The sequence below is a fragment of the Papio anubis genome, chromosome 13, assembly GCF_008728515.1.
Source record: "Papio anubis isolate 15944 chromosome 13, Panubis1.0, whole genome shotgun sequence".
Taxonomy (NCBI): Eukaryota; Metazoa; Chordata; class Mammalia; order Primates; family Cercopithecidae; genus Papio; species Papio anubis.
The window spans coordinates 35,576,617-35,594,549 of NC_044988.1; the positions used below are offsets into that span (position 1 = coordinate 35,576,617).

A 17,933-nucleotide genomic window follows, 5' to 3' on the forward strand; every position below is an offset into this window, starting at 1 on the left:
CTTTTTAAATATAAAAATAAGTGGAATACTTGCAGATAATTCAATAGAGCACCCAGACCTTATGTCCAGACCACTAGCATTAAAGCCTAGGGATACTGAGTAATGCTGGAGGAAGCTGCCATGCAAGGAACCAAGTAGTCAGGATTAGAGCATTTGCTACTTCTAGGGGAAAGTCATTTGTGACAGGCATGCTAGTTGCCGACCTAAAACCCATTCTCCCCCCGCTTTTTAAAAATTAACATACTCCTGATTTTGTTTGGGGCAGTAACATGCCCAGGTAAAATACTTCCCCACACTTCTTTGTAGCTGGGAGTGAGATTTGAACCGGTTTTGGCCAGCTGCAGCAGTTACTGAGTGGAACCTATTGGAAAACATTTCAAAAGAAGCAGACTTGGATGGAATCTGCCTTTTGCTCTTTTTTTTTTTTTTTTTGAGGCAAGATCTCACTCTGTTGCCCAGGCTGGAGTGCAGTGGTGCAATCTCAGCTCACTGCAACCTCTGCCTCCTGGGTTCAAGAAATTCTCCCACTTCAGCCTCCCAAATAGCTGGGACTACAGGTGTGCCCCACCATGCCCAGCTAATTTTTTGTATTTTTAGTAGAGATGGGGTTTCACTATGTTGGCCAGGCTGGTCTCTAACTCCTGACCTCAGGTGATCCTCCCGCCTCAGCCTCCCAAAGTGCTGGGATTACAGGCGTAAGCCATTGCGCATGGTCTTTGCTCTTCTCTTTTAATCCTGACTAGAATGGGTATGTGATGCCTGAAACTGCAATAGCCATCTTGAGATCATGCGGATGAAAACTATATGCAAAGGAAGGCAAAGCAGGAAAACTGAAGGAGAACCAGTGCTTGGCTTATTACCTCTGGACTTAAATGAGAAAAGATAAATTGCTATTTGATTGAACTTCCATAGCTGGAGTACAGTTACATGCAGTCTAACTCAATTCTAACAAAAAGGGCCAAAGTGGCCTTCACTGTTGACCAAGATGACAACTGTTTCTTCAGCCATCAAAGGCAAAACTGATGATGTAACAATGGCTATTGGGTTGGTTGGTCTCATTGCCCTTCAGCTCCCACTGAACCTAGGGTATAATGGTGGTAACACTATAAAGCAGACCAAGAAAAAGGCATTCTTTCAATCAAAATGCTTTTATTAGAATACTAATAAATGCAGATAAGAAAAACACAGAAAAAGAGGAAAACACTCAGAAATGTGATTACAGATTAGGCATATTAGGAGAAAAAGAATTCTTCAGGGTATACAAAATGTAAACATTTGCCCTGGGATTTCCCACAGATGGCACAGTCCATGCGGACTTTTTTGGAACAAATATATGTCTATTAAGTCTCCAGGCTAGCCTCTATGATGTCTGCAAACTTGCCACATTAAAAGTTAAAATTCCTAAAACTTTCTATGCAAAAAACAAAGTGGCTCCCAATCCAGGCAGCTGGCACATGTGGAAGCAGAATACCAAAGCAAATCCATCTTCCAACCAGCAGCTTCGACTCCCTCCAGCTACTGTATTTACATTTACCTTGACAGAGATTACAGAGATATACACAGTATATAAAACTCCTACTTGAGGCTGGGGTGGGAGATGAAATCTTTCTTGCTTATCAAATGATCTGGGGAGAGGCATCAAATCAGTCCCTTAAACTTAGGACTAAGAAGAGGCCCTCTTTTGTTCAGAAAATGGAGACTCATAAACTTCCATGGGTGGGCAGGTACAAACCAGGTGCTGATCTCCATATATGTCATCAATCCGGGCAATTGTTGGCCAGAATTTGTTCTCTGGTTTCACGAAGGGCTGCAAAGGACAAAAGATGGAAATGCTGTGAGATGTTCTGAGAGGTTTCTCTTAGGGAAAAGGAGTGGGCAATGCTATTCCCACAGCCTAAGACACCATCAGCCCAACAAATATTCTGAGAACCTAAAATCCAACCCTACATTACCAGTGAAAAAACGAGGCATCTCCCAGGAAACATCCCTGATCACCACCCCTGCTAAGCATCCCCATGTGCTGTTGATCTCTGGATCGTTTATAGCAAAGTTGTGTTTGAAGGACTTCAACCTCTTAAAGAAGACTTTGGAATCTACGTTTATGTATGCCCATTATATCCTTAAGTTTGGATATTTAGCTGACCTTCTCTCTTTTTTTTTTTTTTTTTTTTTTTTTTGAGACGGAGTCTCGCTCTGTCACCCAGGCTGGAGTGCAGTGGCGCGATCTCGGCTCACTGCAAGCTCCGCCTCCCAGGTTCACGCCATTCTCCTGCCTCAGCCTCCGAGTAGCTGGGACTACAGGCGCCCGCCACCACGCCCGGCTAGTTTTTTGTATTTTTAGTAGAGACGGGGTTTCACCATGTTAGCCAGGATGGTCTCGATCTCCTGACCTCGTGATCCACCCGCCTCGGCCTCCCAAAGTGCTGGGATTACAGGCTTGAGCCACCGCGCCCGGCCCCTGACCTTCTCTTTTAACATATGTCTAATTTATTTGCCATGTCATTTTCCATAAATTCAGTTTATTTAAAAGTTAATTTCTCTGCCAGGCATGGTGGCTCACGCCTTTAATCCCAGCACTTTGGGAGGCCGAGGTGGGCGAATCATCTAAGGTCAAGGAGTCTGAGACCAGCCTGACCATGGAGAAACCCCATCTCTACTAAAAATACAAAATTAGCTGGGCATGGTGGCGCATGCCTGTAATTCCAGCTACTTGGGAGGCTGAGGTAGGAGAATTGCTTTAACCGGGGAGGTAGAGGTTGTGGTGAGCCGAGATTGTGCCATTGCACTCCAGCCTGGGCAACAAGAGAGAAACTCTGTCTCAAAAAAAAAAAAAAAAAAGTTAATTTCTCATACTGTGCATAAAATAAAAGTTTGAACAATTAAAAAAAAAAGCATCAGCTGGGCGCGGTGGCTCACGCCTGCAATCCCAGCACTTTGGGAGGCCGAGGTGGGTGGATCACGAGGTCAGGAGATCAAGACCATCTTGGCTAACATGGTAGAACCCTGTCTCTACTAGAAATACAAAAAGTTAGGTAGGTGTGGTGGCAGGTGCCTGTGGTCCCAGCTACTTGGGAGGCTGAGGCAGGAGAATGGCGTGAACCCGGGAGGTGCAGCTTGCAGTGAGCCGAGATCATGCCACTGCACTCCAGCCTGGGTGACAGAGCAAGACTCTGTCTGTCTCAAAAAAAAAAAAAAAAAGCATCATTTTGTTTGCCCTCCTCTCCAATGACAACCATTATCCTGAATACAGGATTTACCATTCGCATTATGTTTTTATACTATTACTGCACAGATCCGTAAACCGCACATAGCATAATTTGGCACATTTTGAACCTTCTCCCTATCTCACTCAAACAGACTACACAGAACCTTCTCCTCCATATAAGAATCAGAAAGGAAAGGAAGGTTGCATTGGGCGCCATCTCCCTGTCCCACAGTGGAGGGAAGCACATCGGTCCACTGGGCAGGACTCGTATTCAGTTTTCCCCCACTGTGTTCCCTATGAGTTCCCAGACCTGTAGTTGATACTGTATGACCTCGCCTCTGAAAGCCAATTTCTTTGCTCCTCGTTCCTCGTCAAGGCCCTTATTTCACAAGGTGCGCCACATACAGTTTCTATAATGAGGAGGCTAAGAGTGTACACCCCTCAGGATAGTAGCTGGCCCGTGCCTTCCCAGCTGGCACATTCAGGTTCAGAGAACTTACGAGTGGGAACGCTGCCACCTCTCTGGAATAAGGCCGGTCCCAGTGGGAGGAGGTAACGCAGGTCAGGGAGTGTGGAGACATCTGAGACAGAGATATGGACAGGGGAGGGGTCAGAGCAATACACTCTCTTCTCCTCCCACCCTGCACCTCAACCCTCAAGCTTCTGACAGGAGCCCAGGCAGAGAAAGCTGTGGTTTTCTTTCAATTTAGGGGGTAGAATGTGATTTGTAATTGTGAAATATTTTAAATATCAGAATGTTATGGTAATAATCATCACATCTACCACCCAGCAGAGTCTAATGAACATTCTGTCATATTTGCTTCACCTTTTAGAAAAAATTACCTACACGTTTGGAGCTGCCTGTATATCCCCTTCCCAGTGCTAACCACTCTTCTGAATTTGGTGTTTACCATTCTCATCATGCTTTTATACTATTACTGCATATGTTGATAAACAGCATATAACATAATTTGGCTCATTTTAAAATCTGATATCATCCTATGAGCAGTATTACCCACTTGTATTATAACTATTATGCTCTTTGAAATGTTTATTGCCATTGAAAGAATAGCCTAAATTGCCTAAATCCTGAAAGAAGCAGGAGTCTTCAGAGAGAAAAGAGAAATAAATGGTGGTAAGCATAATCATCTTGTATGCCTCCATGACTGTGAACACACCTCTAGAGAGGTGCCTGCCTTCTGCAAGTCACTGGTCCCTGCCCTCTCCTGCAGGCAGGCAGTTCGGGAACCTGCCCCAGCTGCTGCAGCATATCAGACTTGTTCTCTGGGTTATAGCCATGAAGACACAACCACAGCCTTCATGGTATTCTCCACTCCTGATCTTCCAGCTTAATATCTGGACTAACAAGAAACTTAGGACTCTGACCACATATACAATTAACATGTTTTAGAAGAGGTAGAGTAATGCCCAACCAACTTTTCCCCAACATGGAGCATAAACATTGTAACATCCAGTCCAAATGCTAATACAGTTTTCTCAGAGATAACTGCTCTAATATAAGAATGTGTGCTTGTGCAGAGTTTGTGATGTGAATATGTAAATCTTATTTATGCCATAATCTCACTACAGTACATCAAACAGAGACATAGAATGTTACAAATTCTCCAACTAGACAGTTGTGGACAGTTTCCACAACCACATCATCCTTGAGTAACTGCTATGCTGTTCAAGACGATGCAAACTTCAGAGTAACAACTGCATCTTCTCAGAAGAATTACCTTATTCTAGGGAAGAGTATCATCCTCAGTTGAGAGTTCAGGAGGTGCTGGTACACTGTCCAGACATCATTTTCTAGTTTAAGGAACATTTCAAGCAAAGTTCCAGGGCCTACGCACCTTCAGCGGATTGACCCTGGGGTCGATGCGGCCCTCCTCAATGTCAGCAATTTCCTGCCGAATGCTGATCATGGCATCACAGAATCTGTCCAGCTCTGCCTTGTCCTCCGACTCAGTGGGCTCAACCATGAGGGTCCCTGCCACAGGCCAGGACATGGTAGGGGCGTGAAATCCTGCAAAGGGAGACAGGAGAAATTGCCTCACTGAACGTTAGTGGCCTACCCAGTTTGGAAGAAAAGTTCCTATCCCCTTTTATACTTTATCCTAAGAAAATCATCAGATACTTGCAAATGTATGTATATGGGGATTCATCTCAGCACTGTTTATAGAAGAAAAATTTAGGAAACAACCTAATATCCAACAATAGAGGATCAAATAAGCAAATTTTACAGAGCGCCCATACAGTAAATAGACAACCATTCAAAAGTATGTCAATTTGTTAAACTGGCTAAACATTCAAAAATATTAAGTAAAAAAAGCAAGCCACATAATGATATTCCATGTCTATATATAAATAAAAGAACAAAGTACTTATATAATATATGCACATCTTATGAGGGAAGATGCCTTGAAGAAAATATAAAATGTTAACTGTAACTATGGCCAGAAAATGAGACTGGGATTTTTATTTCACTTCGATTATACTTTAGAATCTTTCAGTAATTATCATGTATTACTTGTAATTAAGAGAAATAAAAATATAGCTTATCAAAAGTTAAATAATGAGATAACAAGAGCTAAGGACTCTGGAGCAAATCTTATTGTCCCCATTTTGTATAATAAGGAAACTGAAGTTTGGCCACTATGTGGAAAGCCTTTGCCTTTACATTGAATACAGGCTCAGTGTGTTTCTGTTTCCAAAGGTTTGCACGTAAGGTGATGCAACAAGACACATAGTCAAGAGAGAGATTTCCAGGACAAAAATCAAAAACAACATTTTCCATTTCTTGTATTTTTTCTATGAAGTTTTTTTTTTTTTTTTGAGACAGAGTCTTGCTCTATTGCTCAGGCTAGAGTACACTGGCACACTCACGGCTCACTGCAGCCTCAACCTTCTGGGCTCCAAAGATCCTCCCACCTAAGCCTTCCAAGTAACTGAGACTACAGGTGCACGCCACCATAGCCGGCTAATTTTTTTGTTGTTGCAGAGACAGGGTTTTGCCATGTTGTCCAGGCTGGTCTCCAGCTACCGAGGTCAACTGATCTGCCTGTCTCTGCCTCCCAACATGCAGGGATAACAGGCATGAGCCACCGCACCGGCCCTATGAAACTTTTAAAAGCTGAAGAACAACTCCCAAGTTGAGACACCTCTGAACTAATCTTGCCCCAATGTGCAGTGGTTCTCAAATTCTGGTGAGCATCACAATTACATGGGGTACTTTCGAGTCACATCTGCATGATTTAAAAAATTCTCTACCAACATTTTATTTAAAAATGTTCAGGCCAGGCGCTGTGGCTCACACACCTATAATCCCAGCACTTTGGGAGGCCAAAGCCAGCGGATTGCTTAAGCCCAGCAGTTTGAGACTTGCCTGGGCAATATGGCAAAACCCCGTCTCTACAAAAAATACAAAAATTAGCCAGGTGTAGTGGTATGTGCCTGTAGTTCCAGCTACTTAGAAAGCTGAGTTGGGAGGATCACTTGAACCCAGGAGTTGAGCCTGTAGTGAGTCAAGATCACAACACTGCACTCCAGCCTGGGTGACAGAGTGAGACCCTGTCTCTATTTAAAAACAAAAAAAAAACAAAAAACAAAAAAAAACCCACTAACATTCAGATGAGTTGAAAGGACTGTAGGTGAGCACCCATATACCCGCCACCTAGATTCTACAATGCCGTTGTTTGCTTTATCACATATCTACTCATCCAGCTATCTGCCTTACTTTCTGATGCATTTCAAAGTACACTGCAGTCATTAGTACACTTCACTCTTAAACCCTTCAGCATACATATCATGACTAGAATTCAATATCTGTTCACATATTTTTGTGATAAAACTTACAGTGAAATGCACAAATCCTAACTGTACCACTTAATGAGTTTTGGTAAATACATATACCTTTGTCACTCAAACCAGACTGGGATTTTTTTTTTTAAGAGAACAAGCTGATTACCTTGTTCTCTTAATTCCCTGTGTGAGCAAATTTAGTCCAACATATTCTGCTGTAGTGGTTCCCATATTTTGAACCACCTGAGTTCTTGCAAAAAAAATTCCTGCATCTGGACCCTGATTCAGGAAGTCCAAGGTAGGGCCCAAAAATCTATGAGTCATAAAACATGCCAGGTGATTCTGATAATAGGTCTGATAATTAGCCTGGAACTGCTGTCTAAGGCAGTATGCCCCCAACTTGCCTGAAAGACTCCTACAGGAGCTGTGTGTTAAATATACAGATTATTAGCTCTCTTCCTTAAAAATTCACATTTAGCAGTTATGCTTAAGACCTGGAAACTGTGTTGTCATGTTCCTTGCTTTTTGACTCAGCTATTCATTTGGTCTCCCATTTATTAACACTAGGTGTTGAGTGCCTACTGTATGCCAGGCACCTGGACAATTCTGGGCTTTTGGACAAGGGTGGAAACGGTTCTATCAATCATCAAAATAACACTGAGGTCGGGAGACAACATGATTTGGAAACACTGGGTGGTAACTTCAGTTACCATTTCCCTGTGAGCCCCTCCTCTCCTTGCAAATGCTGTTGCAGTTAGATGTGTGAAGTAGGCAAGGCATCCACAAAGTGAGTGTCTTATCCTGAATCGGCCATTACCCAATCACTAGCCGGGAGGCTGTCAGGAGAAAGGAGTTCTACTGTCAGGTTACAAGAGGTGTCAAGCGGAGATCTTGAGGATGGGATTGGTAATTTCATTAATGAAGCCTTTCTCTGGCTTTCCCATCTATTATCAGTGTAACTGCATAATAAGATCATTCATTTGAGAGTGAGTCACACACGTGGGATTCCCATTACGATGCATTAGTGAAACTATTAAATTTAAAAGATTTTTCTCTTTTCTTCCCAAAACAAGTCATTAAAACTCAGATAGGACTCCATATCCATCGAATGGCAAAGTTCTCCCCAACTTAGCCTTTCTGAGAATTGAAAGATCCTTGATACCATTAATATCATTTTCATATTATTATAATAGCAATATTGGCTGGGCGTGCTGGCTCACACCTGTAATCCCAGCACTTTTGGAGACCGAGGCAGGTGGACTGCCTGAGCTCAGGAGTCCGAGACCAGCCTGGCCAACATGGTGAAACCCCGTCTCTACTAAAAATACAAAAAAAAAAAGCTGGGTATGGTGGTGGGCACCTGTAGTTCAGCTACTTGGGAGGCTGAGGCACGAGAATCACTTGAACCTGGGAGGTGGAGGTTGCAGTGAGCTGAGATTGCACCACTGCACTCCAACCTGGGCAACAGAGTGAGACTCTGTCTTCCCAACCCCCTAAAAAGCAATACGATCTTAATATTATAATATTAATAACATTGTTCACTAGGAAAATGTAGTGAGCTGAGTTGAATGAACACCCACTAATGCACAGGTGAAGGATCCATGTCTTTCAAAATGCTTCAAAGAAAGTGGCATTTTCTTTGTGAAAACTGCTACACTTATTTCTTCATCTCCAGAAGCAGCTGAAACAGCTACGCCATGACGGAGGTGGCTATAAAACTCCAATGCCATTTGTCTCTCCCACTTCGATGGGTTACTTGCTCTGCTTCCTTCACCACTACACTCACTACAACTCACTGGGGTTTCAATTTTAATCATAAACACTTCTTTTCTTGGCTGTTAATGGATTCAAGATGCATATTTTAATATCTTCTGAAGGGCAGGACCAATGCAGTCATCAGGAAACTTTTTTCTCTATTATTTTGGAGGTTGCCAAGAATCCTGAGCTCCCCATTTATCCCCCAGATCAGTTTACTGTGGTGCCTGCACTTTCCATTTGTGCATTAGGAAGTTGTCCACAGCCAGCATGGGCGGCGGCATGAATGTCAAAAGCCACTTACCATAATCCTGGAGTCTCTTGGCCACATCCACAGCCTCAATATTTGCAGACTTTTTGAAGGGTCTCGTGTCCAAAATAAATTCATGACCCACATAACCTGTTCAGGAAAGTTGTTTCAGCCCAAGGTTAGCATCAGCTTATTGTTTTACCCAAACAAATGAATAAGTAATTTAATGATTAAGTGTGTCGGCTTTTTACGTGTATCAGTGAGGACCAAGAAGCCATGGGCACTGGGTAAGTTTATTGTTGGCAATAACGATTTTAGTCTTATTACAAATAAAAATGTTTAGCACATTGGGCCGATGTGTCTGATCTTCAGCTTACTACATACCTGTGAACCTGATTATGGCTAATGGCAGGTGGGAGGCATTACTGGAACATTTGACTGGAGGTGTCTGGGGATGAGATTATTTCTATTCTGAGGACGTAAAATCTACTGGCAACAGTTAAATGCATCACATAGTCCTGATTCTTTTATACAAAATATTTCTAGAGCCATTGACACTTTTCAGCAGCTTTACCCTCAATATCAAATAATTACTTTTGAGTGTATATAGATACGGATATATCAAAGATAATATCCATAAGACACATACAGAATTTTATGTTTCTTTGAAGGACCTTTTGATGTTTGGGTTTCAGGCTGCAAACAAAGAATTAGGAATATGTGATGTCAAACAATATACTGTAAGTAACAAGGAGTTAATGAGGCCAAAGTCTGTGCAACCCAGTTCACTTTGTTCTACCAATGACATATCCCTTATTTGAAATTGTAGATCTTTATTTGAGTCTCATGTTGGCACCCAAAAGTTTTGGATTTTCAGGCCAGGCACAGTGACTCATGCCGGTAATCTCTGCACTTTGGGAGGCTGAGGTGGGCAGATCATTTTAGATCAGAAGTTCCAGACCAGCCAGGGCAACATGGCAAAACCCTATCCCTACTAAAAATAGAATCACCTGAGCCTAGGAAGTCGAGGCTGCCGTGAGCCGCGATCACACGACTGCACTCCAGCCTGGGCAATAGGAGCGAGACTCTGTCTCAAAAAAATAAATACAAATTTTTAAGAAAACTTTTAGATTTTCAGATTAGGGATATGCAACCTGTAGTTCATAAACAGACTTCTTCTCTAGGTCCAGGCCGCCAGTAGCTCCCCAGAATGAGCTACTGACCACATAACCATCATCAGGAATAAACCATTAAGTCAGCGTTTTAATAAATAGACCAATATTCCTCCGGGGCCTCCCAAATTCCACGGTCCATCAACTCATGAATTTCCTTCCAGGAAAGTATCTACTCATGAGATAATGATGTACTCCTTCTTCTTAACCCACTTTCCTCACTCTCAGCAAAAATGAATCCACTTACAGAGACTCAGAGCAAGCATAACTTCTCAAGCCTGTGAAGAATAGATCTAGTAATTAATAGCCCCTGAAAATGGTCTACGAACTGCTATGCTTCTCATAGAATGAATAAATATGAAAGAAGTCACACCTATAATCTCAGCACTTTGGGAGGCTGAGGCAGGCAGATCACTTGAGGTCAGGAGTTAGAAACCAGCCTGGCCAATATGGTGAAACCTGTCTCTACGGGAAAAAAAAAAAAAAAAAAAAATTACAAAAATTAGCCAGGTGTAGGGGCAGGCACCTGTAGTTCCAGCTACTCGGGAGACTGAGTGAGAGAATCATTTGAACCTGGGAGGTGGTGGTTGCAGTGAGCCGAGATGGCACCACTGCACTCAAGCCTGGGAGACAAAGCGAGACTTCATCCTCCCGAAAATAAATAAATAAATAAAAGAAGTGGTTTTGTTTGAAAATAAAACTATAAAGAGCCTAAGACTCTGAATATATTGAAGCTGCATACTTTTAAACCACGCTTTAAGGAAAAAAAAAAAAAAAAAACTTTAAAAAAATTGAGACAGAGGCCAGGCGCGGTGGCTCAAGCCTGTAATCCCAGCACTTTGCGAGGTGGATCATGAGGTCAAGAGATCAAGACCATCCTGGCCAACGTGGTGAAACCCCGTCTCTACTAAAAATACAAAAATTAGCTGGGCGCAGTAGCACACGCCTGCAGTCCCAGTTACTTGGGAGGCTTAGACAGGAGAATCGCTTGAACCCGGGAGTCAGAGGTTGTAGTAAGCCAAGATCACGCCACTGCACTCCAGCCTGGCGACAGAGCGACACTCTGTCTCAAAGAAAAAAGAAATTGAGACAAGGTTGAGTGCTCTGTCACTCAGGCTGGAGTGCAGTAGTGCCATCACAGCTCACTGCAGCCTTGACCTCCTGAGCCCAAACAATCCTCCTAATTCAGCCTCCTGAGAGTAGCTGGGACTACAGGTGTGTACCACCATGCTCAGCTAATTTTTGTATTTTTTGTAGAGATGGGGTCTCACTATGGCTAGGTTGGTCTCAAACTCCTGGGCTCAAGTGATCCCCCCATCTCAGCCTCCCAAAGTGCTGGGATTACAGGCATGAGCCACTGCGCCCAGCCAAAATATGCTTTCTAACAGTGATGGAGAATAAATTGTAAGGAGTGTGATTCAAAAGCAGAAAATTCAGCCAGGCATGGTAGCTCACACTTGTAATCCCAGCATTTCAGGAGACTGAGGCAGGAAGATCGCTTGAGCTCAGGAGTTTGAAACAAGCCTGGGCAGCATAGTGAGAACTTGTTTCTACAAAAAAACAAAAAATTAGGTGCAGGTGTGCCTGCCTGTAGTACCAGCTACGTGTAAGGCTGAGGTGGGAGAATCGCTTGATCCCAGGAGGCTGAGGCTGCAGTGAGCTATGATAATGTGACTGCACTCCAGCCTGGGTAACAGAGCAAGACCGTCTCTTAAACAAAATAAAACAAAATGCCCTGATTGTGACAATGATTGGAGGACGAAAGCTAATGGAAGCTCGCTGCTCAGAATGACACCAGACAGCAGGGAGGGGAGGAAGGGAGGGACACAGTGGGGGAGGAGTCACTCTTGCTGGCAGCACAAGAGGAGAGTCTTCCAAGCAGAGGTTCAGTAATAGCTGAAAGGCACCATCAAGCCAAGCCCAACACAGCACTGCTAATACCACAGTGCCATCTGAAGAGGGCCCCACCACAGCCAAGAGGTTTAGGAAGGGCTCCATTTTCTAAATGAAGTTCAGATGTTAGTTTCTAAATCCATATTCTATTGCGTTCAAATAGAAACTGCAGTGGAATTCCAGCATCTCTCTCCATCTCTACGTGAGCCCTGAAAGGGATGAAATTTCTTTTCTTTTCTTTTTTTTTTTGAAACGGAGTCTCGCTCTGTCGCCCAGGCTGGAGTGCAGTGGCCGGATCTCAGCTCACTGCAAGCTCTGCCTCTCAGGTTCGCGCCATTCTCCTGCCTCAGCCTCCGGAGTAGCTGGGACTACAGGCGCCCGCCACCACGCTCAGCTAATTTTTTGTATTTTTAGTAGAGACGGAGTTTCACCGTGTTAGCCAGGATGGTCTCGATCTCATGACCTCGTGATCCGCCCATCTCGGCCTCCCAGAGTGCTGGGATTACAGGCTTGAGCCACTGCGCATGGCCAGGATGAAATTTCAACTTGGTGGCTGTCAGAAGCCAGATCCTAAGATGTTCTTTGCAGCTTTTAGGACACACAAACCTGCTATAGGGCAATGACGGGGCAATATCAAGTGGAAATTGAATAAACCACTCAGAACCAAGTTTCAGTGTTCACAGAGTAGGTGTTTCTGCTGGACCTAACCGTGACTATAGCTGAGAAGGTACCATGTGAAAGGGGCAAGGAGGACAGGAGCGGGTGGGATGAAGGAAAAGCAAGGTAAACATTGGGCGGCTAAGTGGGAACCACCGCCCCCATATATTGATTGTCTTCTGAGGGTAAGAACAATATGGGAATGTGCTGTGGAAAAACAGGGCTTCTCAAAACTCTCCTTGAGAGAAGGGACCAGACCTTACTTATCCCCCATCCTCAAGGTGGCTGCCAAGGAATAAATGAACTCACTTGGTAACTACTCTGGAAAGCTCTGCTGGGCAATCAATGCTTGGTCAAGCCTTTTAGCTGCAATCCACAGACCATGACTAACAGAATCAAACCTCCTGGCTGTTTCCTTGTAGTTCAAGCTAGAATGAGGTTTCCCTGAGAATGAGTTCAGGTAAGTGGGACTGAGCAGGGTCACTTGTGAGCCAAGGACGTGAGGGCCCAGCCCCTGAGGCCCCTGCCCACCCATACAGCAAGGGTCACCTGGAAACCTCTGCAGGGACAAGTATTTGCAGGCAGAGTTGGGTTTGTCTGATTTAAAAAAAAAAAAAAAGGCAGATGACCTGAGGTCAAGAGATCAAAATAAGCCTGGCCAACATGGCGAAACCTTGTCTCTACTAAAAATACAAAAATTAGCCAGGTGCAGTGGCGGGAGCCTGTATTCACAGTGGGAGGCTGAGGCAGGAGAATCGCTTGAGCCCAGGAGGCGGAGGTTGCAGTGAACTGAGATTACACCACTGGACTCTAGCTTGGGTGACAGAGCAAGACTCTGTCTCAAAAAAAAAAGATAGGCTTACAAGAAATTAAAACATAAAGAAAACATTGGGATACTAACAAAGTCATCTCCTCCTACTAATGGGAACTCCATTCAGATCAAACAGTGACCTTTGCCTCCCAAAGTAGACAGCTATGGATTTTTGCAATTCTTCCTTTAAAATGTATCCTCTTGCCTGGTGCAGTGGCTCACACCTGTAATCCCAGTACTTTGGGAGGCCAAGGTGGGCAGATAACCTGAGATCAGGAGTTCGAGACCAGCCTGACCAACATAGAGAAACTCCATCTCTACTAAAAATACAAAATTAGCCAGGCATGGTAGCGCATGCCTGTAATCCCAGCTATTCAGGAGGCTGAGGTAGGAGAATCACTTGAACCCGGGAGGCAGAGGTTGAGGTGAGCCGAGAAGGCGCCATTATAATCTAGTCTGGGCAACAAAAGCGAAACTGTCTCAAAAAAAAAAAAAAAAAAAAAGTATCATCTTACCTGGGTAATTCCTCTCTTTCCTCATTCTAGCAGAATACAGTCATGCATCACTTAATGAAGGGAATATATTCTGAGAAGTGCATTGTGAGATGACTTTGTCATTGTGCAAACAGCATTGTGGGCTTACATAAACTAGTTGGTAAAGTCTACTATATATACCTAGGCTACATGGTACAGCCTCTTGCTCCTACTGTACTGAATACTGTAGGCAATTGTAACACAGTGGTCCGAATCTGTGTATCTAAACATATTTCAACATAGAAAAGATAGAGCAAAAATACGACATAAAAGATAAAAAATGGTACACCTGTGTAGGGCACTTACCATGAACGGAGCTTGCAGGACTGGAAGTTGCTCTGGATGAGTCAGTGAGTGAGAGGTGAGTGAATGGGAAGATCTAGGACATTCCTGTGTACTACCATAGACTTTGTAAACACTGTACACTTAGGCTATATTAACTTTAAAAAAAAATTTTTTTTCTTCAATAATAAATTAACCTTAGCTTACTGTAACTTTTTTGAGGCAGAGTCTCAATCTGTGGCCCAGGCTGGAGTGCAGTGGCACAATCTTGGCTCACTGCAGCCTCCGCTTCCTGGGTTGAAGCGATTATCATGCCTCAGCCACCCAAGTAGCTGGGATTACGGGTGCACACCACCATGCCTGGTTCATTTTTGTATTTTTAGTAGAGACAGGGTTTCACCATTTGGCCAGGCTGGTCTCGAACTCCTGAGTTCAAGTGATCTGCCCGCCTCGGCCTCCCAAAGTGCTGGAATTACAGGCGTGAGCCACTGCGCCTGGCCTACTGTAACTTTTTTACTTTATAAACTTTTAAATTTTTAAAAACTTTCTGATGCTTTTGTAATAACACTTAAAACACAATTGTATAGCTGTACAAAAATATTTTCTTTCTCGATATCCTTATCCTATATGCTTTCTTCTACATTTAATTTCTTTTTACTTTTTAAACTTTTTTGTTAAAAACTAAGACACAAACACACACCTTTGTCTAGGCCTACAGATTCAGGATGCTCAATATCACTGTCTTCCACCTCCACATCTTTTTTTTTTTGAGACAGGGTCTCACTCTGTCCCCCAGGCTGGAGTGCAGTGGCACCATTACAACTCACTGCAGCCTCAACTTCCCAGGCTCAAGCAATCCTCCTGCCTCAACCTTCTAACTAGCTGGGACTACAGGTGTGTGCCACGATGGCGGTTAATTTTTTTTTTTTTTGAAGAGATGGGTCTCATGATGTTTCCCAGGCTGGTCTCAAACTCCTGGGCTCAAACAACCCTCCTGCCTTGGCCTCCCAAACTGCTGGGATTGCAGGCATGAGCCACAGCACTTGGCCCCACCTCCGACATCTTGTCCCTCTGGAAGGTGTTCAGGGACACTAACACACACAGAGCTGCTATCTCTTGTGATGACCATGCCTTCTTCTGGAATACCTCCTGAAGTGACTGCCCTGAGGCTGTTTTACAGTTAACATTTTTTTTACAGTAGAAGGAACACACTCTAAAATAATGATGGGGGCCAGGCGCAGTGGCTCACACCTGTAATCCCAGCATTTTGGGAGTCCAAGGTGGGAGGATCACCTGAGGTCAGGAGTTTGAGGCCAGCCCGGGCAACATGGCAAAACCCCATCTCTACTAAAAATACAAAAATCAGCCGAGCGTAGTGATGAACACCTATAGTCCCAGCTACTGGGGAAGCTGAGGCAGGAGAATTGCTTGAACCTGGGAGGTGGGGTTGCAGTGAGCCAAGATCGCGCCACTGCACTCCAGCCTGGGTGACCAAGCGAGACTCTGTCTTAAAAAAATAAAAATAATAATAATAATAAGCATTATGTAGTAAGTACATAAACCAGCAGCATAGTCTTTATCATTATTAAGTATTAGGTGCTATATGTAAATGTAAGTGTCATACTTTTAGACAACCCATCTCAGCCTCCCAAAGTGCTTGGATGACAGGCGTGAACCACCGCACCTGGCCACTACTAAATAAAATTAAACATAAGGAAGTTTAAAATATGAACAAATAAGCAATAAGGGAAAAAACCAATAGGATGCAGTTATATATCTTTTTAAAATATGGAAACAACATGATTTTAAGCTGTGAAATCAGAGAGCCGGCTGTGAAAGAGAGTGAAGTAGACAACAGATGGGGGAACACAGTTTCCCTGGATGGGCAAGGTTAGCACTAAGAACTGGGGAAACATTGAGAGCATTGGCTACATATACTAAAACAATAAGGTCATTTTCACCTATCAAATTGGCAACGATATATTTTCTTGTTCTTCTGTCTAGTTCTCAGTCCTCACTAGGCCCCCGTGTGATGGCCACTCTCATATGTTATCACTGAGAGATAAATTGGCACAAAGTCCCTGGGAAAAAAATTGAAGCCATACGTGTCAAGAGCTTCAGTGCATTCATATCCTCTGAGATAATAATTTTTTTTCTATGACTCTCTCCTAAGGAAATTATCAGGCAAGATTCTTTAAAATTTCAAGCAAAGGATACTCATTGCCACATTGTAATAAATGCAAACAAAGGGAACAAAAACTACACAATTGGTTAAATCATGGCACATCTATACAACGGAATTGACAGTGCCACTTTCTTTTTTTTTTTTTTTTTGAGACAGAGTCTCGCTCTGTCACCCAGGCTGGAGTGCAGTGGCCAGATCTCAGCTCACTGCAAGCTCTGCCTCCCGGGTTTATGACATTCTCCTGCCTCAGACTCCCGAGTAGCTGGGACTACAGGCGCCCGCCACCTCACCCGGCTAGTTTTTTTGTATTTTTTTAGTAAAGACAGGGTTTCATTGTGTTCGCCAGGATGATCTCGATCTCCTGACCTCGTGATCCGCCCGTCTCGGCCTCCCAAAGTGCTGGGATTACAGGCTTGAGCCACCGCGCCCGGCGACAGTGCCGCTTTCAAAGATTATTTAGTGACAGGGGAAAATGCTCATAATATACAGTTAAAAAACAGGCTAAAAATTGTATTTTTAGGGTGGGTGCAGTGGCTCACACCTATAACTCCAGCACTTTGGGAGGCCAAGGTGGGAGGATCACTTGAGCAGAGGAGTTCAAGACCAACCTGGGCAACAGAGCAAGACCCCATCTCTACAAAAATATATATATAAATAAATTAGCCAGGTGTGGGGGTGTGTGCCTGTGGTCCCAGCTACTTGGGAGGATGAGTTAGGAGGATCACTTGAACCCAGGAGCTCAAGACTGCAGTGAGCTACCATGGCACCACTGCACTTCAGCCCGGACAACAAACTAATAAAACTATCTGTAGTATGATCAATTGTACAAACAAAAGAGGAGAAGAAATACAGAAAATACTAGTAATGGCTATAACTGATTGATGGAACCATGGACCATTTACATTTTCTTCGTCATGCTTTATTATTTTCCAAAATTTCCATGCTGAGCATATATACATTATTTATATAATCAGACAGAATAAATATTGAAGCTATTCCTTAAAGCCAATACACAAGCAGGATACATTTCATGGAGCAGGAGCTAAGCTAGGTTTGAATTAATTAGTAACTCTTGTCACTTCTTTAGTACCCACTTCACAGAAGCATTTTATTGTGTTGCTTAGAGACATGTTGCCCACAACTGTGTTTTCTGCTCTCTGGGAAGCATTCTCAACCAGCGCTTCTGGTTATTTGGTCCTATTCTTTTTCAAACTGTGGAACCACCCCTTTGGATACAGATTTATGAGGTAAGACCAGCCATTAAATTAAAGATCACAGCTATAGAGGTATATTCCACCTGGACCAGAGAAACCAAGATCCCATAAGCACCTTGTTGCTGTTGCCAAGGTGCGGGTGAGTGTGCTGGTTCCTGATGTCTGTCTCTCT

At 43.6% G+C, this 17,933-nt stretch overlaps 1 protein-coding gene across 2 annotated transcripts in view; it reads right to left on the reverse strand.

Moving 5' to 3' along the window:
- Window positions 1-1,129: 1,129 nt before the first annotated feature.
- GLDC (glycine decarboxylase) overlaps window positions 1,130-17,933 on the reverse strand; it is a 117,675-nt gene continuing 100,871 nt past the window's right edge. For both annotated transcript variants that reach the window (XM_031654223.1, XM_031654222.1), the window contains 4 exons: window positions 9,069-9,164; window positions 5,062-5,234; window positions 3,706-3,786; window positions 1,130-1,807 (listed from right to left, as the gene is read on the reverse strand). In XM_031654223.1, coding sequence (XP_031510083.1) covers window positions 1,664-1,807; window positions 3,706-3,786; window positions 5,062-5,234; window positions 9,069-9,164 — 494 coding nt within the window. In that variant the 3' untranslated portion in view covers window positions 1,130-1,663. The remainder of the gene's footprint in view (window positions 1,808-3,705; window positions 3,787-5,061; window positions 5,235-9,068; window positions 9,165-17,933) is intronic.